Source organism: Silurus aristotelis (genome assembly GCF_946808225.1).
Source record: "Silurus aristotelis genome assembly, chromosome: 26".
NCBI classification, from domain to species: Eukaryota; Metazoa; Chordata; class Actinopteri; order Siluriformes; family Siluridae; genus Silurus; species Silurus aristotelis.
In genome coordinates, this window is record NC_139599.1 from 16,896,983 (window position 1) to 16,919,242 (window position 22,260).

At 42.8% G+C, this 22,260-nt stretch overlaps 3 protein-coding genes across 5 annotated transcripts; 1 reads left to right on the forward strand and 2 right to left on the reverse strand.

Moving 5' to 3' along the window:
* Positions 1 to 977: 977 nt before the first annotated feature.
* aifm1 (apoptosis inducing factor mitochondrion associated 1) lies at positions 978 to 11,629 on the reverse strand. 2 transcript variants are annotated; one of them, XM_083530940.1, is made up of 19 exons: positions 11,488 to 11,629; positions 9,298 to 9,428; positions 8,868 to 8,991; positions 6,963 to 7,301; positions 6,761 to 6,823; positions 6,183 to 6,322; positions 5,596 to 5,726; positions 5,356 to 5,446; positions 5,176 to 5,260; positions 4,976 to 5,052; positions 4,724 to 4,832; positions 3,969 to 4,076; positions 3,167 to 3,255; positions 2,919 to 3,059; positions 2,617 to 2,759; positions 2,334 to 2,458; positions 2,044 to 2,231; positions 1,278 to 1,643; positions 978 to 1,097 (listed from the first exon to the last, which is right to left on the reverse strand). In XM_083530940.1, exons 1-18 carry the CDS (start codon positions 11,573 to 11,575, stop codon positions 1,572 to 1,574), a joined length of 2,244 nt encoding a protein of 747 aa, XP_083387066.1. In that variant the 5' UTR covers positions 11,576 to 11,629; the 3' UTR covers positions 978 to 1,097; positions 1,278 to 1,571. The 2 variants fall into 2 exon arrangements, with proteins under 2 accessions (XP_083387066.1, XP_083387067.1); XM_083530941.1 differs by lacking the exons at positions 6,761 to 6,823; positions 6,963 to 7,301.
* Positions 11,466 to 17,390, forward strand: tnfsf10l4 (tumor necrosis factor (ligand) superfamily, member 10 like 4). Of its 2 annotated transcripts, none has more exons than XM_083530989.1 (6): positions 11,466 to 12,691; positions 12,798 to 13,202; positions 14,058 to 14,195; positions 14,297 to 14,342; positions 14,987 to 15,073; positions 15,987 to 16,845. In XM_083530989.1, exons 2-6 carry the CDS (start codon positions 13,020 to 13,022, stop codon positions 16,403 to 16,405), a joined length of 873 nt encoding a protein of 290 aa, XP_083387115.1. In that variant the 5' UTR covers positions 11,466 to 12,691; positions 12,798 to 13,019; the 3' UTR covers positions 16,406 to 16,845. The 2 variants fall into 2 exon arrangements, with proteins under 2 accessions (XP_083387115.1, XP_083387114.1); XM_083530988.1 differs by having other exon boundaries at positions 11,909 to 12,128; positions 12,819 to 13,202; positions 14,987 to 15,097; positions 15,987 to 17,390.
* nono (non-POU domain containing, octamer-binding) lies at positions 17,150 to 21,080 on the reverse strand. Its single transcript, XM_083530966.1, has 10 exons — positions 20,921 to 21,080; positions 20,094 to 20,223; positions 19,821 to 20,014; positions 19,440 to 19,741; positions 19,020 to 19,115; positions 18,738 to 18,934; positions 18,366 to 18,550; positions 18,069 to 18,099; positions 17,785 to 17,864; positions 17,150 to 17,672 (listed from the first exon to the last, which is right to left on the reverse strand). Exons 2-10 carry the CDS (start codon positions 20,221 to 20,223, stop codon positions 17,589 to 17,591), a joined length of 1,299 nt encoding a protein of 432 aa, XP_083387092.1. The 5' UTR covers positions 20,921 to 21,080; the 3' UTR covers positions 17,150 to 17,588.
* Positions 21,081 to 22,260: the final 1,180 nt, after the last annotated feature.

The following is a 22,260-nucleotide window of genomic DNA, read 5'->3' on the forward strand; positions in this document are numbered from 1 at the left end:
AGGGAGAGAATGAGAGGCTAAAAAGATAGACAGAGCCTTAAGCAGAAAGAAAGCATGAGACAGAATTAGAGAGAGAGAGAGAGAGAGAGAGAGAGAGAGAAAAGGACAGAGAAAGAATTTGAGAGCTTGAGAGAGAAATCGAGAGAGGATGAAAGGCAAAAAAGGATGGACAGAAGATAAACCCAAGAAAAAAGAAGGCATGAAACCAAAAAGAAAAAGAGGTTGGAAACAGCAAACAAATAGACAGATGGAAAGCAAGAAAGAGAACATTCGAGGAAATGAGAGAGAGTATAAAAGAATGGACAGAAGAAATATGGGGAGAAAAAAAAAAAAAAAAGAGGTAGAAGGTAGAGAAAGAGAAAAAGTGCTCGTTTTGCTTCACTTATTTTGTGCTGTTGATTAGATCATTCAGCCAAAAGTATCTGGACACCCGACTGTTCCACCCAGATTCTTCCCCCAAACTCCTAAAATAAGACGTCTTTGGATGCAGTAGCAGGACATTTTCCCTTCACTTCACCAGTTTAGGAGACTCGAACCTGCTCCAGCATGACAATGATCTAAAGTGCATAAATCCAGCTCACTGAAGATCTGCTTTCCATGGATCGATTTGGTGGAAGATCTGCTACAGAGCTAAGAACCATAATGAATGTGAATGAAAGTGGACCCTGACTGCACCCCAGGCCTCCTCACTCTCACAACACCCTTGTAGCTAAATGAGCACGAATTTCCATAAAATCTAGTGGAACTGCTTCTGAGAAGAGTGGAGGTTATTATAACAGGAGATGGGCACTAAATGTGGAATCGGATGTTCAAAGCTGCACATACGAATCTTATACTCAAGCGTCCACATTTGTTTATGCGTCTAGTGTGTATAAAGCAGGATTTTTTTTTTTTACGCTTCTGCAAACGTAACCAGAAGGTTGTAGGTTCTTCACCCGCTAGTGAAAGTGGTTTAGAGAGAGACACGAAAGCATTCCTTCAAAAATAATTTGTTTTAATCAAGTCTTAGAGAAACAAACTGCCACGTGGTTCAGGAGGGGCAGAGGGGAGATGGTGCAGCTTTTTCCTTACGTTTTAAAAGCAAATCCGATTTTAAGCTCACGTCACGTTTGGAGGTTTAACCCACACGAGGACGAGGGTCAATGCCGGGATCAGAATTATTTACTCCAGAAAGCAGAGATGTGAATCTAGAAAATGGTGGAGGAAGCTGTTGATGATCCAAACCACCGTGTGCTGCATAGCTGGAGTAACGATCAGCTGCGTACAAAAACCTGAACATCGCATCTAATGGGGGTTCAGAAGGAAAATAAACACTGAGGTTGTTTTTTCCAACTCCTCGTGCAGAAAAAAGAAGGAACGCTGAAGCGATTCGCAAATGTACAATTTACTGATCTCACTAGAAAACACATGTACGAGTTTCCCGTATAAATGACGGGTTTTTATCAGCTGTACCGATCTGACGTTTGTCCATCAGCAAGCTGTCGTCACAGCGCCACCAACAGGGCTGGGGCAGAACCACGCTTACAGAGTTCACTGTGTGTGTGTGTGTGTGTGTGTGCGCGCGCGCGCGTTTAGTCTTCGTGGATATTGAAGAGCTTGGCCACCTCGTTCAGATCAGCATGCTCCTCTCCGTCTTTAATGATCTGGAAAGAAACACGGTGGACGTTAATCACATGGTTCCTACACGTTTTTTATTTCAGTATTCCAAACTTTTCCAGACTTAAATATGCAGATTTTTAAGACCATATTTAACACCTCAAATAACTAACGTGTGGCGTTACAATCTCTGATCTATGTGAGAGTCAGAATCACTGACGACGTGCACGATAGGGGGCGCTGTATTGTCGTGCTGCCATACAAAGTAACAATCACAGCTGTGCAGATCCGGTCTGCTCCTTACTCCACTAATAAACACACTTTGTCCACGTCCACACGAATAAGCTTTCGTTTAAAAACATTTTTCTCTTTTGGCAGAGAAAAAAGGACAAGGTTAAAATACAGAGGAAACGGCGAATCGGTAAACGAGCGAGTGATTGAGCAGACCTTTCTGGCGATGGGCATCCTGTTGAAGACGTTCCACAGCACGATGCCGACCACCACTTTGTCCCTCAGGTAGAAGATCACTCCTTTCCCATAGTTCTCCTGGGGTGTAGGAGGGACAGGAGCTGCTGGAGATGTGGAAAGCGTTCCTGCAACTGCCTCCGTCTCACTCTCTGACCTGATTCCTGTACCTGAAAGTGCGTTCAGGAACGCACACACACGCGTAAGGTGATATGGTCCATAGTGGCAGTCAGATGTCTAGTGTGTGTGTGTGTGTGTGTGTGTGTGTATACCTGATTGTTCAGTAGCTGCTTTGGGTGTGTCCTTAGCAGTAGCTTTAGCGAACACTCCTACAGTTGGGAGACTGCTGTCTACAATACCAATCGCTTCATATCCTACATCAGGGCCCAGGTCACTCCTAACACACACACACACACACACCCCCCATTGTCATTCAGTATAACCTTTAAATATCGCATCAGTGCTGTTTATTAACTGGACAATAAATAAAACAGTACACAAGTGTGTGTGTGTGTGTGTGTGTGTATGTGTGTGTGTGTGTGTGTGATTCTGTACCAGAACATAGACTGGTGCCAGTAAGGCTTTTTGGCTCCAGTCATGTTTTCTCCAGCGAGTCTGCCGCTCACCACAGCGTGGTCATGATGCTCCACACGTCTCCGTCCCAGCTTAATGTCATAGAAACATGCAGCATCACCTGCCTGTGTGCAATATAATAAATAACAATATATTAAATATTATTGCTTTTTTTGTAAATATTATAGAAATATTTGAAATAAATTAAATATGTTTTATAAACTGAAGGAAAAACAAAAAAAAGTTGGCAGCTGTGAAAGGAAAAATCTGTCCCACACACACACCACCCAGATGTTGGAGCGCGCCTGCAGCTCGGCGTTCACCCGGTAGCCTCCGAAGTCGGAGTCGATTTCCAGGCCGGCGGATTCCGCCAAATCCACACTCGGCTCCAGACCCACGGCGGCCACGATGTGATCCGTCTTCACCTACAGCCGCAAGACACACACACACACACACACACACATACACACAAATTTAGCCACGTGTCGAACAGACACCGGAGCTTGCTCTAAAACACACACTGCTCGCTCACCACTCGTCCGTCTTTCAGCTTGATCTCCACCTTTCCGTCCTTGTAGGACACGTTCTTAACCACAGCCTCCAACAGCACCTGGACTCCCTCTGTCAGAAATCAAAGATCAGAAAGAGAGTCAGACACTTGCCACAGTATAGGACCAAATGTTTGTGGACACTTGACTACAAGATTGTGATGTGCTTTTTTTTTTATAACTCGTTCCACATTGAGTTTCCATTTAGCTGTTATAATGAGCTCCACTCAATCGTTCCACTAGATTTGTTTGAGATTCTTTCAGACACAAGGATATTAGTAAAGTCAAGTACGAATGTAGGTAAGAAGGTGAGGAGGCCTGGGGTACAGTCAGCATTTAGAGCTGTATAGCAGGAGATCTTCCACAGAAAGCAGATCTTCAAGTGCACAGGGGTATTGTCATGCTGGAACAGGTTTGGTTCTCCAAGTTGAAATAAAGAGAAAATTTCATGCAACAGCATCCAAAGACGTCCTGGACAATTGTGTGTCTCCAAAGTGGTGGTCACAGTTTGGTGAAGAACTAAAAATGGCTAGAAAAGGCAGGCGTCCCAATAGTTTTGGGCACGGTGTGCACTTTTCAGACTGAACGTCCATCATAGAGTCTATAACTTATTCTGTACATACTGTATTTCTAGATCCTGCACTTGTAGGGAACAGGAACTCATCCAGGGACCATTCAACTTTTCTTTTATATTTTAAATAAAGTGATAAAAATATATAATCATGCAATAGAAGAGTTTAGATTTTTTCCAGCTCAGAGCCTGAACTCTGATCTCATCTTACTCACCTCTTCTCACTTTCTCTGTGGTCCAGTTGCTCAGGTACTCAGGAAGAACTTTACCCATATTCCCTTTCTCAGGGAACATCTGGATCACCTCCAGGCCCAGATCATGAGCTATAAAAGAGAGAGAGAGAGAGAGAGAGAGAGAGAGAGAGAGAGAGAGAGAGAGAGAGAGAGAGAGAGAGAGAGAGAGAGAGAGAGAGAGAGAGAGAGAGAGAGAGAGAGAGAGAGAATTTACAAAAGCACACTCAGTACAATCACAGTGTCTTATAGTCTTTTCCTTTCACTTCCTTTTACCCTACTAAACACCTGACTGAACCCCAGGAACCTCCTCAGCTCACCCACATCAGTACCTGACTTCACCAACATCCTTGTGGGTGACTAAATCTCCACGAAATCTAGTGGAACATCGTCTCAGAAAAGCAGAGGTTGTGATAACTGTAAATGGAGACTGGGGATGTTCAAAAAGAAGAACAATCTTTTTGGCGGTGTCCACAAACCTTTGGACATATAGTGTACTACTTAGTACAGCAGAGGCTCTGTTAACACATATATATATATATATATATATATATATATATATATATATATATATATATATATATATATATATATATATATATACATATACATACATATTTATTATTGTTCTAAATCTGAATCAGATTAATCACTCATCCCTTCTTCAGTCTGATCCCCCCGTCATACTGCGAGTGTGTTGACCCGAATCCCACGTGACTGACGGCTGTGTGTGGACTCACATTTTCTGCCCAAGGCGCAGGCCAGCTCGCTGCCCAGGAACCCTCCACCCACGATGGTGATGGACTTCAGCTCTCGGGAAACTTTCTCCAGCGCTTTAAAATCCTCAATCTGTGCCAAACAATGAGGAGGGAGGACAAAGAGCAGAGTTGTTGTGATGGAATGTGAAACTACTTCGCAATGGGAGACCACTGTGTGTGTGTGTGTGTGTGTGTGTGTGTGTGTGTGTGTGTGTGTGTGAGAGAGATACACACCTTCCTAAAGAGGGTGGTCCTGCTCTTCACCTCCTCGCTGGCTCGCTCAATTACCTGTAGATTCCTGGGAACTCCACCTACCCCAAACACACACACAAACACTTTAACATCCCCAACAATGTCTGTGTGTGTGTGTGTGTGTGTGTGTAGAGAAAGTGTGTGCGTGTGTGTCGATGTGAGAGGAATCTTTTTAATTTTACCTGTTGCAATTAGACACTTGTCATATGAGATCTCAGCACCATCACTCAGCAGAACTTTATTCTCCCTGACGTCCATGTGCACCACCTAGTGGACACACAATTATCTTTACTCTCACACACACACACACACACACACACACACACACTCTAGAGAAGTGTGTCAAGTTAGATATCCCTCACCTTTCTGCTTGTCAGCACGGCCACGCCCCCGTTTTCCACCACATCCAGCTCACTGGGGTTCACGTAGAAGGAAGGAGGCTGGAAATAAATGCTGCAAATCACACACACACACACACACACACACACACACACACACACACACACACACACACACACACACACACACACGTATATAAATACTCACACATACATTGAAAATATGCATTACAGGACAATACACACACACACACACACACACACCTTCTCTCTTTTCCATTCCACTGTTTGAAGCGCAGTGCTTCCGTCACTGCAGGATCATCGGAGAACCACAGTTCTTTGGACAAAGGAGGCCTCATGTACGGCAGGTCGGCTTCTTCAGTCACGATCAGAACCTGCACAGAAAATATAGAGCTGATCGAACACCCCAGGACGCCCAAAAGCTACTGATGAGAACTTCATTTGTGCAAGCGGTGAGCAGGAAATACTAATGGACAAGAATTCACCCAAATATGACAGGTTTTTTGTGATGCTGGAGCAGGTTCAGGGCTCCTCCTTGGGGAAACGAAGGGAAAATTTTGACATCCGATACAATTGTGTGTCTCCAACAGTTTGGCGAGGAAGCACATATCGCTGGAAAATTTAGGCATCCCAATATGTTAGTTTGCCACTTTATGCTGGGTCAATTCGCAGTATTTAGCTCCTGATATATCCAAAAGTTTGAAAACAATAGCGGCCCAAAAACAGAACTTTGGGGGACGCCATATTTAAATTCCACCAAAAGCAAGACTTAATTTTTATTTTATTTTTTTTACATATAATTATATAGGAGTAGAAAAGTTATTACTTACCCGAGCACCAGGGTCACGGGCACGGATCGACCTCGCTGCTGCAAACGATGCCGTTCCTCCACCAATCAGGAGGTAAGGAACGTGTCCGGGGAACTCAGCGAGGGCGGGTTCTGCACTGGAAGCAGGTTCGGGTCCGGATTCTAAAATCAAGACAAACATGTTTACCGGACAGAAATCGAAATAATCACCATCCATCAAGAACAGCCATCTGCTCGGCACGTGTGTGGAGTGAAAGAATTTTAGGAAAACAGCAAGAAAGGTTAGTCTGATATGCGAGTTCTTAACATTAACAGCTAACATTACAATTATCACACATTTCATTAAAACAGACAGGTGATAAAAAGATTTATTAGCAGACTAGCAAACAATGTGTGACCTATTAAAATTAGCCTTAGCGATGAAACAAAATTGGTGAACATGAAGGGTGGGTTCCGGTAAACAACAACAACAGGAAATGAAGACCCCCATATGAAAATGAGTCCTACAATTGACACCAAAAAAGTGGTAACATTACGTTTCTTTAAAAAAATAAAAAAAAAAATAGTTTGGTTTCGATTCAGTTAAAACCGGATTCTTACCACTCTGGGCTACTGGTGGAGACTCTGGCACGCTTTCTGCCACCACTTCAGGTACTGGTTCTGCTGGTTTTTACCCCAAAAAAAAAAAAAAAAAAAGAATTACCGCAATTCAACGAGTGGAATAAAAAGCCATCCAACAAATAGGTCCTTTATTCTAACACGTATACATTGGCAGGTCTCCATGCAGAAGTATCAGCCTTACCACTCTCAACAACAGGAGCTGGAGATTCTTCAGTGGGTTTTTCTTCAATGACATGAGCATCAAGAGTCACTTCCTCCTCACTCGATTCCTTTAGAGCAGATTCAGAAACAAGAGTAGCTTCTGTTATAGAAGCATTCAGGGAAGGGTCTTCCAGGACCGGTTCTGGAGCAGGGTCATATTGTGCAGTTTCTGGTGCCGAAGGATCTTCTGGAAGTGGTTCTGTTAAAGATGGTTCAGACGTAACAATTTCTCGGTCAGCCTCAGTTGCCTTTGGTTTCTGTGAAGGTTCATCTCCTGAAGAATCAAGGACGGGTTCGGAGACATCCTCAGCCGGGGATTCTAATACCACAAATGATCACATACACAAGAATGACCAACTTTGGAAAGTACAGCCCTTCTTGTTCAAGAGATGCCTTCAAGAGAGGTTTGAATATTTGCCTTGGCTTCCTGTGGCATGTTGTACCCTTACTTTAAGCCAACATCAAACACAAGGAAAAGGAAGCATGGAATTCTTCTTTTTCTTCTTACCACTTTCAGCAGGTGCAGGCCTTTGAGTGTGTGGGTTATTATCCACACAAACTCACCAAAGAAGTCCAGCAAGAGGAATGCAAATAAGAAAACGGCTTCCAGAGTACGAGGTGGTACCAGAAAGTTTCAAGACTGGCTCTGTTTACAGAAAAGAACTTTATTTACCAACGTTTACACACGATCACCTTTAAAACAGTCCCCTTCCACAGCAGTACAGTTTTTCTGAAACGTGTCCTGAAGTCTTCTTTTGGAACGTGTCAAACACCTTCTGCGATTTGCCAAGTCTCACGAGTAGTGTGGGTGCGGAAATGAGATCATGTTGCTCGTTCTTCGATGATCATCATGAACGAGATCCTCGTTTCTGATCTCGCGTCGTCTTCTAGTGATGTTCTTCCGCTCTTGAAGCGCATGTGCGAACACCCCGAACGTTTCGCTGCAGCCATATGTCAAACGTACGTCACGCCAAAAGTCTCTGTGGCAGATTTGCCCAGTTTCGTTCAGAATTGCTCTTTGCTCCAACTTGCTGTCCGTAATGAACTTGTCGACGTGGCAACGCGTGTTTTCAGAATTACACCAAATACACCATTAGTCTCAAAACCTTTTGATACCACCTCGTATCACAAACGTTTACTTGAGGATCCCTGTTGAAAGTGATCTAAATGCCCCAAAGAGCAATCTGTGTTTATACCAAGCCAAAAAACTCGTAGTGGAAAAAAGAGCACAACTTAAACCAACCACGTGAAGCCCAAGACACAGAACCTGATGACATTCGGGTTAGTTTGACACGGAAGACAGACAGGCTGTTAGAAAAACTAACTTTCAGTTGGATAGGGGTTTGAAGGGGTGACACGAGTGAAACATCACCTCAGAATAACCTTTACCACATTTCACACAAGTCAACCAGAGAATTGTACAAGTGAGGTGAGTTGTGGGGTGAGTTGTGGAGGACAAAATGCTCAGATGTTAAACACGACACAGGAATGGTGAGTAGCAAAGTGCGAAAGTGTAGCATGCAGATACGAAAAGTGCTCAGCAAATGCATGGGTCCTTTTCAAGCAATGTGAATGGAGATTGGAATTTCCTCTTGATAGAACCCAAGAGAAAGATTCATGAGTGATGAAGGTTTTGGTTTGATGGTGTGATGAAGGTTTTGGTTTGATGGTGTGATGAAGGTTTGATGGTGTGATTAGGGTTTTGGTTTGATGGTGTGATGAAGGTTTGATGGTGTGATGAAGGTTTGATGGTGTGATCTTGTGTTTTTACTGGTTTTATTTGTTCATTCCTCACTGTAAAAATCCGTTGAATTATAACTCCTTCAAATTAAGATCCACGTGTTTACCGCCTTGATCAGAAACGTGTGTATCCTCCGTGACCTACCCGTGACCTGTGGTTCTGTCGTTACAGGAAGGGCGGGACTTTCCACAGTCTTCTTCGACCTGCCACTGATTTGAGAGATTCGCTCGGAGTATCTGGCGCTGTCGCCGGTGAGGGTGCGGTACGCCTTAGAAAAAACAAATCATATGCAAATTAGACACGCTGTTTCTCTGACAACATCTGGTGCAGGGTCCGGTCAGTGGTGTCCTACCTGAATACCATCATTATGATGCCACGTATACAGAAACCGTCAATATTATAGAGAAACGCAGTGTAAGAGCGCTGGAATTTTCAACACTGGAAGCTTTCACATGGGAATTAACGGGAATAAACTGGGAATTTAACAACTTGCAGGTGAACCTATACCAGGGTCATTCAGTGACGTCACACCAACTATGCTCACATGTAAAATGAGTGGGCGTGTCATACTCACATAAGCGCCGCCTCCCACAAATGCCGCTCCCACCAGCACGTAGTAGATGGTGTTCTCTCCGCCTCCTCCCAGTGGACTGGTGGACATGTGGGTCTGCATTGGGAACGCCGGCTTCCTGTCAGGCCTCAGTGCTGTGGAAGGAAAAGACCAGAACATTTGAAAGATGGAAGGCGTTTACACAGAGGGGTCCCTACACAGAGGGGTCCCTACACAGAGGGGTCCCTACACAGAGGGGTCCCTACACAGAGGGGTCCTACACAGGGGTTCTAGAGGGGTCCTACACAGGGGTTCTAGAGGGGTCCTACACCGGGGTTCTAGAGGGGTCCTACACAGGGGTTCTAGAGGCGTTCTTACACAGGGGTTCTAGAGGGGTCCTACACAGGGGTCATACGCAGGGGTAAAAATTGAAGAACCCAAGTGTCTTTGGAACACTAGTGTTTCTAGAACCTGAATATATTTAGAACCAGAGAGTCTTTAGAACATTCTAGAACCAAGGTTACTTTAGAAGCATAGTGTCTTCAGAACCAAATTATTGCAGAACCTGTAGCCCACAGTTAGTGTGTTCACCTGCTCTTGAAGCAAATCTGTGTTTCTGGATTCCACCTATTGAGTCTACCTGCTGGTTCTCCTGCATTCTACCTGCTGGTTCTCCTGCATTCTACCTGCTGGTTCTCCTGCATTCTACCTGCTGGTTCTCCTGCATTCTACCTGCTGGTTCTCCTGGTTTATTTATGATGGGTTCTACCTGTAGGCTCTAAAGTTAAACTGACAGGTAAGTCTCACTCACTCCTCTCTCTCTCACTCTCTCTCACTCTCACACTCTCTCACACTCTCTCACACTCTCTCACACTCTCTCACACTCTCTCACACTCTCTCACACTCTCTCACACTCTCTCACACTCTCTCACACTCTCTCACACTCTCTCACACACACACACTCACTCTCTCTCACACACACACACACACACACACACACACACACACACACTCACTCTCTCACACACACACACACACTCACTCTCTCACACACACACACACACTCACTCTCTCACACACACACACACACTCACTCTCTCACACACACACACACACTCACTCACTCTCTCTCACACACACACACACACACACACACACACTCACTCACTCTCTCTCACACACACACACACACACACACTCACTCACTCTCTCTCACACACTCACACTCACTCACTCTCTCTCACACACACACACTCACTCACTCTCTCTCACACACACACACTCACTCACTCTCACACACACACACTCACTCACTCTCACACACACACACACTCACTCACTCTCACACACACACACTCTCACTCACTCTCACACACACACACTCACTCACTCTCTCTCACACACACACACTCACTCACTCTCTCTCACACACACACACACACTCACTCACTCTCTCTCACACACACACACACACTCACTCACTCTCTCTCACACACACACACACACTCACTCACTCTCTCTCACACACACACACACACTCACTCACTCTCTCTCACACACACACACACACTCACTCACTCTCTCTCACACACACACACACTCACTCACTCTCTCTCACACACACACACACACTCACTCACTCTCACACACACACACACACTCACTCACTCTCTCTCACACACACACACACACACACACACACACACACACACACACACACACACACACACACACACACACTCACTCACTCTCTCTCACACACACACACACTCACTCACTCTCTCTCACACACACACACACTCACTCACTCTCTCTCACACACACACACTCACTCACTCTCTCTCACACACACACACTCACTCACTCTCTCTCACACACACACACTCACTCACTCTCTCTCACACACACACACTCACTCACTCTCTCTCACACACACACACTCACTCACTCTCTCTCACACACACACACTCACTCACTCTCTCTCACACACACACACTCACTCACTCTCTCTCACACACACACACTCACTCACTCTCTCTCACACACACACACTCACTCACTCACTCACTCTCTCTCACACACACACACACACACACACACACACACACACACACACACACACACACACTCACTCACTCTCTCTCTCTCTCTCTCTCTCTCTCTCTCTCTCTCTCTCTCTCTCTCTCTCACACACACACACACACACACACTCACGCGCTCTCCGCCCGGTGTGCCGACACAGGGTTGAGGAGGTTTGCGCCGCCGGACTCAGTTTATTCCAGAGCGCGCTGCAGCGAAACATCGCAGCGGACTTTTATTCACAACACACCGGTAAAAAGCACGCGCACCGCCGCAGCCAAGCTCTTACAAGGCCGGGGTGGTGTGTCAGCGTCAAAGATCAGTATAAACACCCTGTATCCCTAGGACCCTGTTGTTGTGGAAGCGCCTGAATAAAACGCAGATCCGTTAATTAGCTAATTTATCGTTGACGTTCCTGGATCATGTCGGCGTAAACACGCAAATACTGATCTAATAATATCTCTGTGTACTAATAAATTTATTTACTTATTAAATAAATAGGCTATAATTTATTTTTTAACCAGGCACTTAAAGGTCGACCTACCTGACCGAGTGGTCTTCATGGATCGTTTGACAGCCGGCTCAGAGCTGACCAATGAGATTCAGCCAATCTCCGATTTGTCCAATCAGATTGAAACAGGAAGAGATGGCGTGTAGGATGTTTGAAGGTTTCACAATACTCGACAACACCGAAGACGTTCTTCAGGTCATTCAGAATTTCTGCGCAGAAACTTCCGTGTTCAGGTGAAGAGCCCGCCTACCGAGGGATCTCATTGGTTAGTGGTCAAGCGCACCGTTCACCCATTGGCTAATTTTATGTTCCGCAAGACAATCCCGTTTTTCATTGGTGGACTGGCAATTTGTAGACATTGTTCATGTATGTTAGAGGTCAAATAGATTTACCATTGAGAATATTTATTACTTTTTATGTGAATTGTATAGAGATTATTCCTATTTATACTTATTCTATAAGTACATTACAGACAAGAAACCTTTTTTATTCCTGTCTCACATCTCAATATGACTCTAAATCCTCACTTATTGTCTAACATTAATCACTTTTCCTTCTTTCTTTCTTTCTTTCTTTCTTTCTTTCTTTCTTTCTTTCTTTCTTTCTTTCTTTCTTTCTTTCTTTCTTTCTTTCTCCTATTTTTTACTTATCTTTTTTCTTTATTAATTTTTTCATTAATAAACATTTTCTATCTATCTATCTATCTATCTATCTATCTATCTATCTATCTATCTATCTATCTATCTATCTATCTATCTATCTGTCTGTATGTCTGTCTGTCTGTCTGTCTGTTTGTCTGTCGTTGTTTTTTTATTTGTAAATAGTTTTGTTTTTTTGTTTAACCTCTTTGTATTTTATACATTTGTATAAATGAGGAATTACACTGATGTTGTATCTTTTGCTGTTTGCATTTAAACTGTAAAAATGATTTGAGTTGTGATTGTGGTTTATGCAGTAGACTGATTGAGGTCTGATTTGACTCCTGTGGGAATTTCCGAAATACCAACATGTAGCCGGAAGTGTGTGAGCAGACCTACAACCTCTCCCCCGGTCTGTCACTTCCACAGAGAGAGAGAGAGAGAGAGAGAGAGAGAGAGAGAGATGTACTTTCACTTTCTATCCGACATGCTCATTCCCCTCCGCCTGCACACCGAACATGACATTAAACATTCAGAGTAGCGCCGGTAATAACGCCTGTTATAACCGCATCCACAAGGCCCTGAGCGCTGACACCAAACCGCGGGGGATTCGAGCCCTCCTACTGCTGACTGCGGTTCTGGGAGCTGAAACTTTCATCACAGCCGTGCTGCTGTACAGCTTCACCCGAGAGCTACACACGGTAACACACACACACACACACACACACACACACACACACACACACACCACACACACACACACATATAGGGTTTGAAGTCTTGAAGTTCTTTCTTTCTTGTCTTTTTTTTGCCTTCATTCCTCATCATGTGTTATTTTTATGACCTCATTAGTAAACGTTTGGTCAAATCCCCGTATTTTTCCTGTAAACATATATTGTTGTTGCATTATCCCGGTAACGTTACTGTAACATTCCTAAAACATTCCTCCACTGTTTCTGCACCGTTACTGTAACATTTCTGTAACATTCCCTCACTGTCTCTGTATAATTACTGTAACATTCCTGTAACTTTCTGTCCTGTCTTTAACGTTATTATAACATTTCTACAACATTCCCTCACTGTCTCTGTAATATTACTGTAACATTCCCTCACTGTCTCTGTAATATTACTGTAAAATTCCTGTAACTTTTCTGTCCTGTTCTTTTAAGGTTATCGTAACATTTCTGTAACATTTCTTTACTGTATTTGTAATATTACTGTAACATTCCTGTTACTTTTGTGTCCTGTCTTAATAACATTACCATAACATTTCTGTAACATTCTTGTACTGTCTTTGTAACATTACTTTAACATTTCTTTGATATTCCTGTACAGTTTTGTAACATTTCTTTAAAATGACTGTGACATAATTGTAACAGTTCTGTAACTTTCCTGTGATGTTACTGTAACGCCATTCCTGTAACATTCCGTTAATCTCCCTGTACATTTCTTGTAACACCTCTGTAACGTAACAGCACCATCCTTGTGCAATTTCTGCAACGTCTCCATAACAATTCAGTGTTTAAGGTTCTTTACTTTCACTTTCTCTCTGCCAGACCACTAAATCTTTGGACCATGACGTCTTCCCAACCGAGTGTCTCCAGGAACATGGCGGAGATCCAGCAGTGTGGCACAGCGCAGGCCTGGCAAGTTGCGATCTCATGATGCAAGAGTTCCAGAACAGCGTGAATATGGTATCGAGCCGATCCTCAGATCATTAATATAATCCCATATTCATCACAGAGATTCTGAGCCTCGGGTGTGGTCGAGTGACGTGTTCTTCTCAATTCCACAGAGACTCCTGCTGGATATTCGCAACTCCCTGTGGCAGAGTTTAGGAGGTAAATAAATATTCATTTTCATTTTCAGTTACTGAATATGAAGTTTTCAAATCCATCAGAATTGTGTTGAGTTTTTTTTTTATTAAACTATTTAAATATACACTAAATGACCAAAGGTTCAGGACACCTGACTTTTCCAACCATATGAGCTTCTTCCTCAAAACTGTTCCCACAAAGTTGGAGGTACAAAATTCTATAAGACGTCTTAAGATGCAGAAGCATGACATTTTTCCTTCACTTGAACTAGGAGACCTAAACCTGTTCCAGCATGACAATGAACACTGACTGTCCTCCAGGCCTCCTCATCTTCTCACCTTCATCAGTACCTGACTTTACTAACACCCTTGTAGCTGAATGAATCTCCACAAGATCTAGTAGAACATCTTCCCAGAAGAGTGGAATGGGGACTAATTGTGTAATGGGACGTGTTAAAAGCACAACCAATATTATGGTCAGATGTAAACAAACTTTTGTGAATATTCTGTGTCCTTTACAAAAAGTTATTTGATTATTTTGTACATTTTGCCATTTTGATATGCAATATCCCTTCGAATAAAGGAACTAGGCATATATTTCTGAATAAATGAAAAAAAGCTACCCAGTTAGCCGTCAAGTTGATTGTAGATTTTTTGTGTATTTCACAGACCACAACATCACTCAGGTCTTCAAACCTGCGATACACGTTGGAGCAAAGCAGGAGCTCAAACAGCATCACCATCTGCAGAGAGCAGGTCTGAATAATATCCTCCCAAATGGTAATTCACAGCTAATCTCTCACTTCTTCACAACAAATTAAAGTATTCAAGCAAAAAGATTTTAATATGTAATCAAGTGACGTGTGCAATCAAAGGATCAATCATGGCATGTTTAGTGTCCATAGTTTATTTCTTCATATCAGCACTGGATGAATTTATGGAAGTCTGTGCCTGATTATATACTTAATTATGGAACTACATAAATGATCTGTTTTTAAGTAATTTTTTGCAGCTGTTCTCCCAAATGACACATTATTAAACTATAACCTCAGTTCATTACTTTTTTACTGTGTATGTCAGATTTACTTTAGAATTTTTACATCATATTATATTTTGGGAGAATTTAAACTCTGGTGTTTATTAGATATGTTTCAGATTTAATTTTATTTGTTTATTTGACCAGAGAATAAAACAAATTTACCTCAGAAATGTTCAAATTTATAACTGAGAATGTTTGTATTTGACCTCAAAGCTTTTCTGAAATTTTTACCTGAGAATTTTGGGGTTTTTTTTGCAATTTTTGCCTGAAATTTTTATTTTACTACAGAATTTTACCTCAGAAATTAGTTTAGTAAATTTTCAACCTGAGAATTGTTTGTATTTTACCTCAGAAATTTGCACCTAATAATTGTATTTTACCTCAATGAACCCAGACCTTTTTTTTTTTTTTTTAACCTCAGAATTGCATTTTTATTTAACATTTCTTCACCTCTGAATTACTTTTAGATTAGTTTACCAAATCTTATTCACTGGGGTTCAGCAAAAACCAGCCCCTATAATCTTCTGTCAAATGATTTCAGATCGAAATCACAGCCGTGAGATTGAACGTTGTACATAAAAAAAAGGTTTTGTTTTGTAATGTTCAACTTAGCAGCTTTTTTATCACCAGGTGATTCTCAGGATCCCTGTCTCATGTTCGAGCGTCTTCACTGGGATGTCCTGAGTGGACAGAGAATTCAGGAGGGCCTGACGATCCTCAGTCCTGAGGGAGAAATTGTGGTTCCTCAAGATGGGATTTATTTCATTTACTCACAGGTTCATTTCATAACCTCGCACACGGGACCTGACCTCCAGCTGGTCCAATACCTGCTCAAGAGTACAGCGTCGCATCCGGAGCCGACGATGCTCGGCAAAGCCGGTCTGAGTCGGCGTCTCGGTTCCGAGCCCAGTATGGGTCTGTTATCCAGCCACCAGGGGGCGTTGTTTCAGCTTGAGCAGGGAGATAGGCTCTCACTGTTTGTGAGCAACATGTCTGCCGTTCTCCTTCAGCCAGAGGCGACGTACTTTGGGGCATTTAAAATAGACTGATAAGGTGTAGACAGGAGTGCAGTAGCCCGATGATACTAAGCCTGTGGCTGGACAACAGAAGCCTCTGATTGGCTACTACAAAATCCTGCCGTAACGATTGTGTATCACTTTGTTAATAGACAATAAAACTATGGATCATGTAAGAACACACAACAAAACACCAAATTAACCGTGAAAATTTTTTACGGAATTAGGCAGCTAGAGCATAAACAAAGATTTAGCTAAAATAAATAAACGAAGAATGATCACCATAGTAACACTAGCATGCTAATAAACACTACCTGGGAATGTTGGTCCTCTGGGATAATGTGTACCAAATATTTCAAGAGAGCCAGTCAGTGTAACACTAACTTTCATCCAAATCTATGGTGAGAATGTAAGCCAGAGGAGATTTACTAATATATACATGTTTTACTGAATATTTACACATTATATAAAGTTAAAACGGGGGGGGGGGGGACACCCGAGACTTAGTTCTATAAAAATATATTCTATTATCTTTTATTTTAAATATTAAACTGACGGGGGGTGGGGGTGGGGCTGCACGTTATATTTTTACGTTATTATGCAAATTTTTGAAAAAGATAAAAATTTTATGTATGTAAAATGCAGATTTTGTTTAAATATATAAAAAAATTATAATTATACTAAAATTGTTTGGGTTTATTGACTTTATTTGGGTTATAATTAATAACTTGAGAGAAATAAAAAGATTAATTAAAAAAAGACCAGGACCAAGCTGAATACATAACACTGAATCCCGGATTTCTTTTTTATTGTGAGCCAGTTTATAAATGCAGGTATTTGACAAAAAAATTATTTCACTATGTCTATATAAAAAGTACAAGGGATGAACCACAAAATAAAAAAAAAAGGGAAAAAGAAAGAAGGGATATCACATTAATACAGGGGGAAAAAAAACCAAAAGGTCTATACAAAACCCCATCGAGGGAATAAGACAATAAATCTTCAAAACAAAAAAAAATATGAACTTTAAGCTTAAAAGAAACTTTGCACCGTTTTTTTTTTACGTGTTTATACGATGAAACTACTAAATTCACTGTCTGGGCTTTAAAAATATTGTACAGTATGTAGGCGTGTAAAAAATAAAGAAGGAAAAAAAAAAAAGAAAAAAAAAAAAAGAGAGACGCCACAGAGAGACGTGTGTGTGTGTCCTGGGCTCTCAGAACCGACGCCGCTTGTAGTCGATGGGTGGGCCGGGGCGGGGGAAAGGCAGAGGAAGACCACCAGGGTTTCCTCCAGTACCCTGAAAATAATTGTTAAATAAGAAATCTATTAAATAAATAAATAAGTGTGAGGATGTGAGTTTCAACACTGACAATAAATTGTGTTGATTTATGTAAATTGCTGCATCATACCTCATTGGCAGGCATGTTCGGTGCTCCTCCTGGTGTGGGGTTTCCTCCCATTGAGGTCCTGTTCAGGGGAAGGCCTTGACCTTGGACCCCCGAAAGAACAATAAAGAAATAATTATAATAAATGTTTGAATATTAAAAAAAATAAATAAATATCACAAGCATTAAGCAGGAAGTAAACAACAATAATAGGGAAACAAACATTTTAGGGATATTCTGACATCAAATGAAAGAGAAATAAAAAATGAGAAAACGAGGGATAAAAAAGGGGTGTAGTTGAGTCTCACCTCCCATGTGCATCCTTATGTCCTGCTCCCTCTGTAATAAAAAGACAAAAATAAGGAGCGATTGAGGAGGAGTGTTCGGCTCATGAGTTTTGTCGACTTATTGTTTTTCTGATTTGACCGCTAGGTGTCACTATTCTCTCCTCGGTGAGAATAATGAGAACCTGAGCGGCTGTAATTATCATTCATAAAAAAAAACTATCCTCCGCCACTCTGTCATTAAACACACCGTGTGTGTGTGTGTGTGTGTGTGTGTGTGTGTGTGCGTGTGCGTGTGCGTGCACGTGTTGTGGAGCATACCTTCTCACTGAAGTTGGCCCCAGTCCCTTGCTGTCTCCTCATCAGCTCCTCGGTGTGAGCCCTGAGCTCCTCCTCCCGGCGGCGCCGCTCCTCCTCCTGACGCAGCTCCATCTGCTTCCTCTTCTGCACCTCCTGGTTGTGCGCCTCCTCCATACGCCTCAGTTCCTCCTGCCTCCTCAAGAGATCTGAGAGAAGAGATACTCCGATTAGTAGAGAAAGAATGGGGGGGGGGGTTTTGTATGTGAAATATAAAAGGAAGGAAACAAGTGAGTGAAAATAAACAAAGCGAGGAAAGGAAACAAACCAAACAAGATGGAGAGCTGAATGAGGGAGGCGAGAGATTGAGAGATGTAGGAGGTTCCTGGGACTCACCCTGCCTCATGAGCATGACCTGGTGCTCATGTCTGGCCGCCTCCATCTCCTGCTCCAGCTTCTCCTGCGCCTCCTTGATGTTCCTCTCCACCTGCTCATACTGCTGCTTTTCCATCTCCATCAGGGCTTTCCAGCGCATCGCGTACTCGTACTCAAACGACCCGGGCTGAGCAAAGCGGGGGGGCTGCTCGCGCTCCCTGACCACCACACACACACACACAAAATCAGTGTTTGACTAATGTTAATAGTTTTGATTATGTGTCCAGTGTTCTTCTTACTCACTTGTGATACTGTGCGTTTTTGCTGACGAGTCTTTCTGGAAGCCCTTCGTCTTCATCCAACTGCTCCATGGGCTCCACCGTCACGGGCCGAGGAAACCTGAAAACACGCACACGCAGTCGTTTACACACTGTACAATCGAGGTTTCTGCAGGTTTCACAAAAGTCAAATTCAGGATGTTTTGAAGAACCTTAAGAATTAAATTTAAGTTCGACATAAAAATAAAAAGAACACAAATACGTCGTTAGAGACTGACCTTAACCGAGCCCTAAATTATTGCTTTTCAAGCCAAGTAACGTTAAACTCGCACTTCACCACAGCTGGAAAATAAACGTTGACTGCTTTAAACCACTAGGCTTCCACCACCTTTACACGGGACCGAGCTCAAAGGTCTTCATCCCTATGATTTCTTGGAGAACTCACGAGGTGAGCACTAAGGCTCCATCCGAGCACCGGTCCAGGGCTTTGCGTGCTGACGGCTTGTTGGCGAACTCCACGATGCCCTTCCCCGTGGGCCGCCCGCGGTCGTCCACGATCACGATGGCACGCTCAATGGGGCCGAACATGGAGAAAGCCTCCTCCAGGAGCTCGTTGGATACGAACTGGGGCAGGTTCTTGACAGTGAGCGCGGCCCCGTGAGTGGCGAAGCGCACGCGGATCTGCCGACCGCGAAACATCGTGTCATCAAGCTCGGCTTTGGCGATGTCCGCGAGGGTCTTGGTTTCCTGGGGAGAACGAAAAAGCTCACGTTATACAAAAAATAACGTTCTTGATGTGTTCATTAGAAGCTCTGGGCGCTCTTACCAGGCGGATGAACCCAAAGCCTCGGTCCTTGTTGATGAAGATCTCGGAGGGTTTGCCATATTTGGAGAAGAGCTTTTCCACTTCTTCTTCAGAGGTACCCGCGGGCAGATTTCCGACGAACAGCCGGCTGCGCTGCGTGTACGTCTTCTCGCCGGGTTTCTTGAAGCTCGTCAGGTCGATGGTCAGACCGGCATCTGAGAAGCAAGCAAGCAAGATGGCGTATGGACATGTGTAGAACACGGGTTTGGGACGATGCGGCGAGGCGGTACTTACTGGGGCTGGGTTGTCCGGCACGGTCCGTGTGCTGCCCGTTGCTGTCGGTTCCGGGAGGCTTCCGGTCGTGCTGCACCCTCGGGGGGCCGTGGTTGTGCTGATCGGGACGACCTCCTCGGTTTCCTTGCATCTGCGAGCGAACAATGTCAGCGTTTATATACATCACAACAAAGACTCCGCAAAGTTAAATCAGTTCTGAGCACTTAGGGTCACGTGATCCAAACATGGCAGCCACCAAGACAAATAGCAATACAGAATAGAATTGTAAAATCATTAATAATACACCAATGAAGGCGTTTTCTCTCTCCGAGTGGTGCACGAGCAAATAATAAAACACGATCAAACCAATCAGATTGATGTTGATCCTTTGTTTGGATCTTTACAACCACCATTGTTTCAACCTGGTTAGGGGTGACAATGGGTCGATCCCAAATACATCTGGCGCCCTATACAGTGCACTAAATCCCCTTTATTCTCCTCCATTCAGGATTCGGCCATTGAAAGGCTGCACGTCAATACACCGTAACCGGATGATAATAACTGCGCAGTTTCAATTCACTTCCAATGTTTTCCTACACAATTATGATTTTTTTTCAACCTAAATATTAGATTAGTGACTTAAAATATAACCCCAACACCAGGATTTATTAGCTATCGTGGCTAACCAGTGATGCTAACCAGAAAAAACGGCTCCTCGGATCTCTCCATAAAACAACGTTTTTACTGAGCGCCGGGTTTATAAACTGTAATATCACCCAGACTTTTTACTCGGGTAACGGGTGCGCTTTATAGATTTATTATACAGAATTAGATTTAATCCTCCTCACCTTCACCCGGGCTGGAGTTATTCCTTTAAAAAGCGGCCGCACGCACAGAACTGGCCTCGACCACAAAGGAGCACGAGAGGAGGAGCGACTCACAACCAAACCCTGAGCGGTTTTCAGGAGTAACCATTCAGTCGGGGGCTGTTCTGGATTCTGATTGGATCTGAGTGCTGTCAATCAAGCGACGGAGCAGCTGTCGGGCGTTTTGATTGGTCGAAAGTCCGTTTCGAAATGCACAACGGAAGACATATTGGATTTTATTTTATTTTTTTTTGCGTGGCGGAAATGACGTAGTGAGGTAGTCTGCGGTGTAAAAAATATAAAAACGTATATATATTGATATATATTAATATGTATAAAATAAAAAAATTGATATTTATATAACTACTAACTACAATAAATCTAATATACATTAAATACTAATATATATTATACAAATTTATATTATAACATAAAATAATATTATATAATATAATATTAATAAAAATAATGTTTATATTTTTTAGAAATAGCATTTTTTATTTGAACATAATTAAATTATTAAATTACTACAATTTCAGTAGTCACCGAACATCTTCTCCACAGTAGATGTCTGTGCAAAGGACAAAATATCATTATCATCCTTCTGTCCAACCACCAATACATCCTTCCAGAAGGAGATGTAGGAACATTCACACCAGAACCAGCAGGTTCTTCCCCATAACCATCATCATCATCATCATCATTCTGCTGAACTCTACACTGCTAGAATATTCACTAATGATGATGTTTCACTAATATTTTTATTGCCTGTAATCATCATCAGTTCTACACAATTCTGTATTATTTCTATGATGGATATTACTACTGTTATTCTGCACATATTCCCTGTCTGATATTCTCTTTATTTATATAACTACACTTTGCACAATGCTGCTGTTTGCCCTTCTGAAAGATGTTTAACAGCATTGTTCTTGTTGAGTTCCTGTACCGTGCAATGACTAATAGAGTTGTATCAATCTACACTAAATAGTGAAGAGCTTGTGGACACCTAAGCATAAGAGCTTCATGTGCTTCATATTTTAAACATCCTATTCCACATTTAGTCTCCATTTACAGTTATAATAACCTCTGCTCCTCTAAAAAGATGTTCCACTAGATTTTGTGGAGATTTGTGGAAATTCATTCGGCCACAAGGGAGAACACGAGGAGGCCTGGGGTGCAGTCAGCGTTCACATTCATCCCAAAACGAGTGGTTGGGGCTCTATTGCAAGACATCTTCCAATCCCACCGATTTAAAGCAGATCTTCACAGGTTTGGGTCTCCTAGTTCAAGTGAAGGGAAAATCCAATGCTAGCACATCT